Genomic DNA, 10956 nt, shown 5'->3' with positions numbered 1-10956 from the left:
GTGACTGGCGACGCAGGGAAGGAAGCGATCTTGGAGATCGGCGGCCGAAGGTGGCGTCCATGGTGTGGGGCTCCGTGCGATAGAGAGAGGCAGCTCATGTGCGTCCGAGTAGACGGCCGCCGAGCGGCTGCGTCGAACTGCTGGGCCCGCCTGTGTGCGTCGGCGACCTTGGCGCGTCCTTGGGCTACCTGAGTCTTAATTTGATTAGTCCCAAAATACCCCTAAGATCTTAATATACTACCCAAGTCATGTTGTAGTATTTGATAATCCAATGCTTTCGTCGACTTAAATGGACGGCTAATATATCTTAGATGTACCATAAAAGGTCTCTTTTTTTAAGTGTGCACACTCTTCACTTTACTCATAGCTACGCCACTGGATATTAGTACATCTAATTAAATGAAACGGGTTGGCGTTTTCCGATTAACAGAAGACAATCTTCTGAGAAGAGGTTGGCATGGAAATGCTGGCTATCAGTTCAGTGGACAAAATGAAACGTTCGATCACCTCTTTATTCGTTGTTCTTTTCCAAAGTTAGTGTGGAATATCATGAAGTGCTTACGATGATTGACTGTTCAAGACATGTTTAGTTCTTAGATTCCCGGAAACTTATCATGCTTAGGCCTCATTCGTTTCGTAGGATTCTTATAGGATTTTTACAGGATTTTAGATCTCGGGATTTTTTCCTGTACTGGTCATTCGGTTTACAGGAATTGAGATTACAAAATCCTGAGGATTTTATTACTAACTACCCTATTCCAGAGGATTTGTTGCATCCAGTCAGACCTCTCGGAAAAAATCCTGGCGCGAAAAGAGCGCGCGAAGCGGCGCGGCGCCCTCTCCTTTCCACGGCAAAAAAGATAGCGATTCCGCTTCCGCTTCATTAATCTTCTGAGTCCGAGGTGGAAAATAGAAGGGGGAAGAACTGGAGAAGGACTGTAGAAGACGAGCGGCAGAGGCGACCGGCCATCCGCATCCATCTCCTCTGAATCTCCCCTCCTATCTCTATTCTGGATCCCCTCTTCTACACACAGCAGCAGGCATCAACCCCTACCAGCAGCAGCCATCTCGTCTCCGTCGGGCGCTCCCGGGCTGCTCCTCTTCTTCACTGGTATGTTGGTTCGAGAGTAATTAGAAATCAATCCGCCTCATGTCTTTGTTAGTTCGAGAGCTCTTTGCAATTTATCTGGTGATGAATCGATCTGGACAAATCCTATCAGATTAGAAAAGCTCTTTGCAATTTATTTGGTGAAAGAATCGATCTGGCCATGTCCTATCAGATACAGAGTAGATCCTAGTAAGTGAAATTTTAATCAGTTCTTGTAGTGATTGCTCAATAGCGTTCGGCCATAGCAACAAGCACGTACAAGTGCTTGGAAGCAGGTTGATTGATTTTTTGGAGACTAGCACGTAAAAATAAGCTAGTAGCAACAAGCACTTACATGTTTATATTCTAACAAATTTCTTCTCTGTCGATCTATTTCTGTCCTACTGCAGATGGCTAATTATCAGAACTATGAGCAAGTAGGTCGGAACTATGACCAAGTAGGCCCTCGTTCACAATCACAAGGATTCAGTGATGTTGAAGCTAATCGATTGACTTCACTGCCTTCTCAACATATAGGTATTTCATCAATTTTGAATTACTTGGAGTGATAGTTTGGTACTGAAAACTAAGCACATAATAACTAGGTATTGCTATTTTTTTCTGGGGCTAGTATAACTGAAATTGAGCAAATTTTTATCTGCTTTAGGTACCATAAAGCCCTGTTCAAGAGCTAAATGGAGTCGCGAAATGAAGGTGTCTCTTATTCAGCTCTTGAAAGATCATGATGTACCTGGTTATCGAACACACAATGCATGGAGCAAGGAAGCATGGACAAGTATTACTTCTCAACTAAATACCAAGTTTGGCATGTCGTTTAATGTTAACCAAGTCAAGCAAAAGGAGCAAGATTTGAAAAAAGCTTATCGGAGTGTAAAAGATTTGATAGCAGAAAGTGGCTTTGGATGGGATAAAGATAGAATGATGGTAGATGCACCGGCGAGTGTTTGGGCTGCATTTGTTGCTCGCAAGAACAGCAAGGACGCCCTGTTTCCGAGAAGTTCAAGTCAAAATCGCAGGCAACCATAACATTCTGCGAGATTGCTTGCTTCCTATTTCTGTATGGTTCTTGCTCATCCAATGGAAGCTTCATAGGGATGTGAGTACCGTCTATAGCACCAATACAGTTCTGCACAAAAACAAGGCACATCCGTGTTAGAAATTTGTATCTAGTTCATACCAAATCATGTTAAAATCAGAATGTTTCAAGATTTTGATACCTTAAAAAAGGGATAGAACTTTGGTTTGCTCAATACTGGATGTGGGTGTAGAGAAGGTGGACATATGTAGATAGTTGTGAGATTGGTGATTGCTTCAAGCACTCTTTTAAAATGTCGATGTATTGTATCTGGGCTATGCTGAAACCAATCTTGAAGTGTTTCATTGGTCGCATTTTTTGCCACTCCATACAAAAATATAGCAACTTGCTCTTCTACTGAAAGATATGTTGTATCAGCTAGATAGCTTTTCTCACGCAGTTTATTGACTAGTGCCTGAAAAACAGGAACCTCCATGCGGAAATTCCTTTTGCATAAACTTTCATGTCCTGTTAAAATCTCATGAACACGACAACCCCCCGTAAGCTTTGATGTGTGCATTGGTCTCCTACTAGAAGATGATTGTGATGTATCTCCTAAAGTAGGGAGAACAAAATGAATGAACTCATCGTCGCTTCCTGATCTACGTTGGTAGCTCGAATACATGGTGTACAGTTGTTAAGAAGTTCGTCTGATGCTGAAAAATCGATAGAAAAGCGTAAAAAAATCTTGACTTTTGCTTGGCTGAACAATGACATTTTGTTGCACAAGATGGATAGGTACTAACCTTGTTTCTCCAGCAAGTAGCAACTTGCAGTGTCTTCCAAAGCTCTCCAGAAAATGACACTGGATGAAAGAAGAACAAAAGAGCAGGCTGATGATTGATTTGTGTGAAGAGAAGAAGAAAAGAGTAGACAGAGGAAGGAAATGGAGAGAAGAATGCCATTTATGCACTTGAGCTAACGGCTAGTTGATGCACTTGAGCTAAGGGCTAGTTGAGCACCTAGTAATAATAAATAAATGAACCAAAGACTAGTAGTTTCCTGTACTTTTCCTGTGGTGTAAACCGAATGCTCTTTTTTCTTTATTCCTTTGGATTTTGCTTCCCATAGGATTTGGCTGGACCGGGCATCCTATTCCTATACATTTCCTATTCCTATGACATGCAAATCCTATGAAACGAATAAGGCCTTAGCATTGTGCTTGTTTGTTGGATCATTTGGAAAAGTAGAAACGGTGCTTGCTTTAATAATATAATAAGATTAAAACTCCTTATGCTGTGATCAACTTGGTGGGGTACTGGCTTAATTCGTGGTCGATTTCGCAGAAAACAGATAAACAAAAAGACATTGAACTGGGAGTAAAATTGTTCAGGAAGGGTTTTTTAAAAAAAAGAAGGATAACGCCCGGCCTCTGCATCTGAGCGATGCATACGGCCACTTTATTAATTATTCTCACAAGACCTTACAAAGCCAAGCAACAGTGGTCGAGCATTACTCGTAACTGCCCCCGCGTCGTCCGGACGGGCGACACGGGAGGCGATCTCGATCTGCTTTTTCTGGTCGTCCCCATCTCCGATTCCAACCCTCGCCGCTGCCTGATGCTGCCGGCAGGCAAAGCCTGCACAGCCCATGGTGGCGGCGGGGTGCCGGGTAGTTCCACCACGGCCATTCATGGCGGCGACTCGAAGTGAGCAGCGGCGGCGGCAAAGAGCGCAGCGATGATCTGGGGCAGCGGCAGGGCGCTACACGCTCAACAGCGGCAGGAGCAGTGTACTTGGGTAGCAGCAGCAGGGACGAACACAGCCGCGAGTTGGCAATGTCCGGAAGGCGGTGCTTGCATCATCATGGTGGTCCATGGCCAGCAGTCCCAAGTTCTGCGTAGGAGGGCATGATTCCATAACCTGCTATTTTGTGGGTGTCCGGGTCGTGATCCTCCACCGTGGGTGGGAATTACAGCACATGGCGGTGTCGTCTGCAATAGATCTACCACTGGATGTAGTTGTCAAGTTGGTGCGAGGCTGTCAAATCGTCCAATCTGGGATTTTGGCGGTGCAAGGACTTTCTTCTCTCCACATTGACTGTCACATCTCATCTAAGGATCGTGTACGCATGAACCTGCAGGGAAAGTGGAAAGTAGAGGATGAATACATTACATGATGATTTTGGTTTGGTGATGCTTATCGAGCATCTGGTCTCGAGCTCGGGGGTGAAAACCCTAGGTCTTAACCCTAATTGGGTATACCTGGCAATGGCGACGTTTGGCGTCGTTACCTTCTTGAAGGCGTGGCTTGGAGTTTACTCGGACTTGTCTCTAGGGTGAAAACCCGTGATCTGGCCTTTGGTGGCTAGGTCCGGCGACGGCGGCGCTTGATCGTCCTTTCCTTCTTGAAGGCGTTGTTGTTGGAGAACCTTCTCGTGTCCTTGTGATGTGAAGAATGATTGGTGCGGATGGTCATCATTGTAATTCGTCGGTTTCTGTTATGAACAATTCGTTTTTTCCCTCGCCTAGGCGCAGCTTCGGTCTTTGATGACTTTGCTCATTGCCGGCGTGTTTCTTTATGTGTGTGCGTTTTTTTTTGAAAAACCCCTCCATGTATTAATTAACTTAAAATGTTCATACAATCATTCGTTACAAACTTTGCCACGCAGGGCGGAACAGAATGAAACATAATACCATCAGAACTATTATCAAAACTAAACTTTGCAATCTCATGAGCCACCATATTAGCCTTCCTGTTGATCTTAGAAATCTGTAAATTCACCAACAACTTTGAGACATCTACAGCTTCCTTCTTTAGATCAACAAGGGATGATCTGTCCACATATTCTTTACAAAAAACGGAGGCTACAAACGAACAGTCAGTTTCCAAAATGACGGGCATGTCTAGAGTCATACCAATATATAGGCCGGACAAGGACGCTCTAAGTTCCGCTTCCTCAACGCTGTAGCAAGTACCAATATAATCCCAGGAGGATAGGATCACTTGTCCACGGTGATTTCTAACAACCACCCCCACGTTCGCAGCTTCAATGGCCTCCACAAAACTTGCGTCGACATTAATCTTATAGACGTCTGGGGTAGGTGGCCTCCAAAGAGTAACCTGCCTCTCAATGTTATTGGTTGGCTAAAGATCCAACTCCACTTGCTTCCCCTTACTGCATATCTCCACCTGCATTTTAGCAAGACAAGACGAGAAAGATGCCCAATAATTTTCGACAAAACTTACCGAGGCTGAGATGGATTCCATTCCCTTACCAAAGATCAAATCATTCCTCAAGTGCCAAGCTCTCCAAAACATGAATATAGTTTGCTCACGAACAGGCGTAGTTAACTGGTCCAATAGAATAAGGAACCAATCCGGTCCAGAATATTTGAAGGTCTCCTCCGCTGGTAATTTCCAAACTTCCTTCAGAGCCATGCGGAACGCACGAGCCTTGGGACAAACCACCAAAGCATGGAAAATACACTCATCATCAATACCACATATTGAGCATGTACCTAGAGTAGTTTGATGATGTTTAACCCTATTGAGTTGAACCGCCAAACTGTTAGAAGCAGCCCTCCAGACAAAAATTTTAATTTTTGGGGGGACAATAACATTCCAAATAATATTCCAGAGCCTCCTATCCCCATTTATGGCATCACTGGAATTGCCAGAAACACTCCTCGGCTCTTTAAGATTCAGAGCTAGTCTATACGCACTCTTCACGGAGAACAAGCCACTTTTCTCGTGGTGCCAAGCAATAAAGTCTCCCTCGCCCACTCGAAGAATACGGAGCTTTAGGATTTCCTCTGCATCATGAATATAAAATAGATGCCTTATCAGGTTCTCATCCCAACTCCTGGTTGCACTCAAAAATAACTCGAAAACCAATTTGATCCTAGTTCTGCTCTTTTTACCACAAATTTGTAGGCCAGATTCCCTAGGGATCCAATTATCCCTCCAAATATTTATACTAGTCCCATCGACCACTCTCCAAATAATGCCTTTTTTAGCAATTCAAGGCCATGCATAATTCCTTGCCAAGTAAGGGAAGTAGCTTGAGGGAATACCGTATCAATAAGGTGCCCATGAGGATAGTATTTAGCTTTCATCACCTTAGCACACAGAGAGTCCAGAAAAACCAAAAGACGCCAAGCTTGTTTCGCCAGGAGTGCTTGATTAAAAAGCCGAAGATCACGAAAGCCCATACCCCCTTCACTTTTTGGTCTCGTCATCTTATCCCAAGCCAGCCAATGCGTTCTTTTCCTATTCTCTTCATCGCCCCACCAAAAATTCCTGATAATCTGGGATAACTCCTCACACAGTGAAGCGGGGAATTTAAAAATACCGATTGCAAACACGGGAATAGCTTGAATAACAGACTTGATCTGGATTTCTTTCGCTCCGCTCGAAGCATATTTTTCAATATAATCTGAAACCCGCTTGAGCACCTTATCTTTGGTGGATTGAAACTTACCTGCCTTCATACGACCTTCTGGAATAGGCAAGCCTAGATATTTATCCTCAAAACCATCAATCGTGATTTTAAGGATAACCAGAATAGACACCTGGTCTTCCATAGAACAATTTTTGCCAAATAATATGGAGCATTTATCCGGACTTAATAGTTGGCCAGTTCCCTCCTCATAAGCCGACAAAATGCCTTTAATATTCAGAGCTTGCTCCAAGTTACCCTTAAAAAACAGGAGACTATCATCAGCAAAAAGGAGATGAGATATACCTGGGGCATGTCTGTTTAGCCGGAACTCTTGAATAGCCCCTCTTGCCGAAGCATCATTAAGTAGCAACGACAATGCTTCAGCCACAAAGAGGAATAAGTATGGTGATAGTGGATCCCCTTGCATGAGACCACGAGAAGGATGAAAAGGCTCTAACAGCTGGCCATTCAAACGCACAGCAAACTTCACAGTGGTAACACAAGACATGATCCGCTTAATCCATGTTGGAGCAAAACCATACGCTTGAAGCATTCTTTCCAAGAAATTCCAATCGACACGGTCATACGCTTTAGCGAGATCCAACTTATATGCACAAAATTCACCACGGCTATCTTTTAATGTATTTAAAGAGTGCATACATTCAAACGTGATAAGTGCATTATCAGATATTGATCTTCCAGGGATGAATGCACTTTGGGTAGGAGAAATCATACCATCTAGCAGAGGTCTTAGTCTGTTGACCAGGCACTTAGAGATAATCTTATAAATCACATTACAAAGACTAATTGAACGGAAGTCTTTTATGGACTGAGGATTCTTCACCTTAGGAATAAGAACAATAGTTGTATCATTTATCCCTTCAGGCATAGTTCCAGAAATAAAAAATTGCTGGATGGCACGAACAATATCCTCCTTAAGCAGCCCCCAATTTCTTTGAAAAAACCTGGCAGGAAATCCATCTGGCCCCGGGGCCTTTAACGGCCCCATTTGGAATAGGGCATCGCTGATTTCTTGCTCAGAAAATGGCTTACAAAGATCCTCATTCATTTGATCAGTCACCAATGGTTTCACAAGAGAAATGATACGGGACGGATTAACCACAGAATCACAGGAATAAAGATTCTTGAAAAAATCATTAGTGATACCTTTTATTTCATCCATATCCTGAGAGAGAGACCCATCTCTTCTTTTGATGGCAGAAATATTATTTTTCTTCGCTCTCCAAGTGGCCTTCCTATGAAAAAAATTTGTGTTCCTATCTCCCCATTTCATTTTATTCAGACATGATCTCTGCTTCCACATAATTTCTTCCTTTAACAGGAGCTCATCCATTTCCTTTAAAAAAAATTTCCTTTCTACTATTGCTTTATGATCACTTCTGTTAAACAACACACTTAGTCTTTTGCGAGCAGATTCAAGTTTTTTTGGCAAATATCCAATGTGAACCTGACTCCACCCATGAAGAGACTTCATCAACTTGTCCAGATTATTGGCAACATCTCCTAGATTATTGACTCTAGCATTATTATTCCAACACGAATCAATCTGTACTTGCAGCTCCGCATCTTCCCTCTCCCAATACGCTTCATATTTCAAATGTTTAATAAATGTGCCAGAACGAGGAGCTCCCATCAATTCAATAAGAAGAGGGCAATGATCTGACCTGGAACTGATAATATGCGTTACCTTGCAGTCAGGAAAGATAGATGACCATTGGGGGCACGCCACCGCCCGGTCCAGCCGCACCTTCACATTCTTGTTACCTTCCTGCTTATTGTTATAGGTCCAAGGAACTCCATGAAAACCCAAATCAAACAAGTTGCATTCAGACATGATCTCACGAAAATTAGCCATAAGTTTTGGTGACCGTTTGATCCGAGAAAAATGCTCATCTTGCCACATAGCCTCATTAAAGTCACCAGCCATAAACCATGGACCCGACCCAAGAGGTTTTATACGCCTTAGCAATTCCCACATAACATACCTTTGGCTCGCCTTCGGCTCCCCATAGATAAAAGTGCATCTCCACTTAGTGCCAGCATCGTTGGAAATGTACATGTCAATAAAATGTTCCCCATATTTGTTTAACTCCAAAGTGTACAGGTCATCCCAATAGACCGCTAATCCACCTCCTTTGCCTGGCATAGAAACAGCAAAAACATTTTTCATACCCAAGCGGTAGCGCAAACTCTCAACATACTCTTTATTTTTTCTTGTTTCAGAAAGAAAGATAATGTTAGGCCGGTGTGTCTTTGAAAGGCACACAAGTTCTTGAACTGTCCGAGGCTGACCTAAGCCTCGGCAGTTCCAACATATCATTTTCATGGCTCCTGACGGGCATCATCAAGTGCGCCCGTCAGTTGACCGGCAGCCCCAGGGCCGGTAGCTTCCTTGCTTATACCCCCAATTTCCTTACCATCGCCTACGGACTCTCTCCTATTTTGATCCTCCTCCTCTCCCTCAACTATCTCCTCTGTAATATGAACAGCGGAGCCTTCTATGCCTACTACAGATTCAACTCTCTCAACACACACTCTTTTACATGTCACACTCATATCTAGAGCACCCCTAAACTCTATGCTATCAGTACTGGAGCTATTCATGCTAAGAACCATGTCCTTGTCTTCATCCGGTGAGCGCCTCTTGCTACCAGTCGTGCCCTCAAGCATTGCAGCAAAGGCCGCCTTGCCGCCGGAAAGATCGTTGCCGCTGTTCGGCGGAGTGGGGATGCCAAAAACCGCATGTTTAACACATGCGGCTTGCAGCATAACCTTCTCGTCCTGTTCTTGTCGGTGAAGCCTTTTCCACCGCTGGACTCCAGCAGAAGTGAGGGCTTGCCATTGGGCGCCAACATCAGCACCATCGTCACGACCATCCTTGTGAATGGCCACCTGAACCTGAGCTACGCCCTCAAGCCACTGCAGCTGCACGCCCACAGCAGCAGCAGAAGCCAGGGTCAGCTGGTGCCCCGGCTGTGCATGCACCTCAGCAGTTGCACCCCCAGCCTGCTCCTGAGGCCGCTGCTGCATAGGAACATCAGTAGCATCACTCGCCTGGTCTTGGATCAGAGCCATAGAGGCCCTAGCAGGATCATCCAAATTCCTCTTGTTTCCACCTCCATCCGCAGGAGATGACCCAGGGGTGACCAGGTTGATGTTGAGGCCCCCCCTAGGCACATGAAGTTGAGGATGATCAACTTGGCTTGCCACCAACTGGTTCGGGGGCGCCGGCAACCCCTCCTGGGTACCCGCATCCCCCGCCACCTTTCCCGTAACATCTGAAGAAGGACCCGAGCCTACTGCAGCCACTGAAAGGTTGCGCACAGCCTTGGAAGCCGCCGAAATGACTCTGTCCGACAACTTTGCCCCGGTGCTTCCGAAGTCGAGGAAGCACTTCCAGTGCGGCGGCGCCTTCATGTCGATGGAGAAGTTTGGCTTGCGCAGTTCCTTTGGCATGCTGCAGAATCTTTCCGTAGTGTGGCCCAGGATGCCACAACAGAAACAAAAATTTGGAAGTTTCTCGTATTTCACCTTAAACGTGATCTCGTCCTTGCTGCCGACCGGAGTGAACCCAACTTCCTTCTTCAGCGGCGTGTCCACCTTATGCTCCACACGAATGCGGAGATGCTCGTCAAGGATCATCTTGTTCCGGTGGGACACCGCGATGACCTTGCCGAGCTTCTTGCCGAAAGTCCACCCCATCTCCTCGGTCTTCAACACGAAGGGCAGCTTGTGGATTTCTGCCCACAATCTGATGGAGTTGAGGTCGACCTCCACTGGGTTGCCCTGGCCGTCGAAGTCGGCGAAGATGACGGCGTCGTTGTGGAAGTGCCAAGGACCAGCAGCCAGGACATGCTGCCGATCCCCCTCCTCCGTGAACTCCACCACGAAGCGTTTGTCGATGCTCGTGACCATCTGGGCCTCGCATCACCACGAAGCCGCCAGGGTCCTTTGAGCTCGTTGACGACGGCCGAAGGATTGGCTGGGTTCGGGGAGAGCACTCGCCCCACAGCCAGCTTTCCCTTGACCGCACTCACCATTGCCTCCATGTCGATGACGATTGGCGAGTCATCGAACTCGACCATCTTGGCCTTGCCATGCCTGCGGAGAGGAGGAGGGCGCTCCGAAGCAGAAGTGAAGCCAACGGAGGGGTTCGGGGAAGTGGTCAGGGCTAGGCCTGACGGACCCCCGACATCACTCCTTCCCTTTCCGACCGTGGGCGTGGCTGGGGTCGTCGTTGGCTGCATTGCGGCCGGCCCTTCCTCAGGGGTTCTGGACCCAGCACCACCATCACCCGACCCAGCAATGGTCAGGTTCATCATTCCTCGACCTTGATCCTCGCCTTGGCCTGCCATGGACAGAAAGTACA

General features: G+C 45.9%; 1 protein-coding gene across 1 annotated transcript; it reads left to right on the top strand.

The window, feature by feature from the left end:
• The first annotated feature begins 924 nt into the window (after nt 1–924).
• LOC123081510 (uncharacterized) lies at nt 925–2835 on the top strand. Its single transcript, XM_044504078.1, has 3 exons — nt 925–1111; nt 1498–1624; nt 1755–2835. Exons 2-3 carry the CDS (start codon nt 1498–1500, stop codon nt 2132–2134), a joined length of 507 nt encoding a protein of 168 aa, XP_044360013.1. The 5' UTR covers nt 925–1111; the 3' UTR covers nt 2135–2835.
• The last annotated feature ends 8121 nt before the right edge of the window (nt 2836–10956 follow it).

Source organism: Triticum aestivum, chromosome 4A (assembly GCF_018294505.1).
Source record: "Triticum aestivum cultivar Chinese Spring chromosome 4A, IWGSC CS RefSeq v2.1, whole genome shotgun sequence".
Lineage (NCBI taxonomy): Eukaryota > Viridiplantae > Streptophyta > Magnoliopsida > Poales > Poaceae > Triticum > Triticum aestivum.
This window is presented reverse-complemented; position numbering and strand designations above follow the sequence as displayed.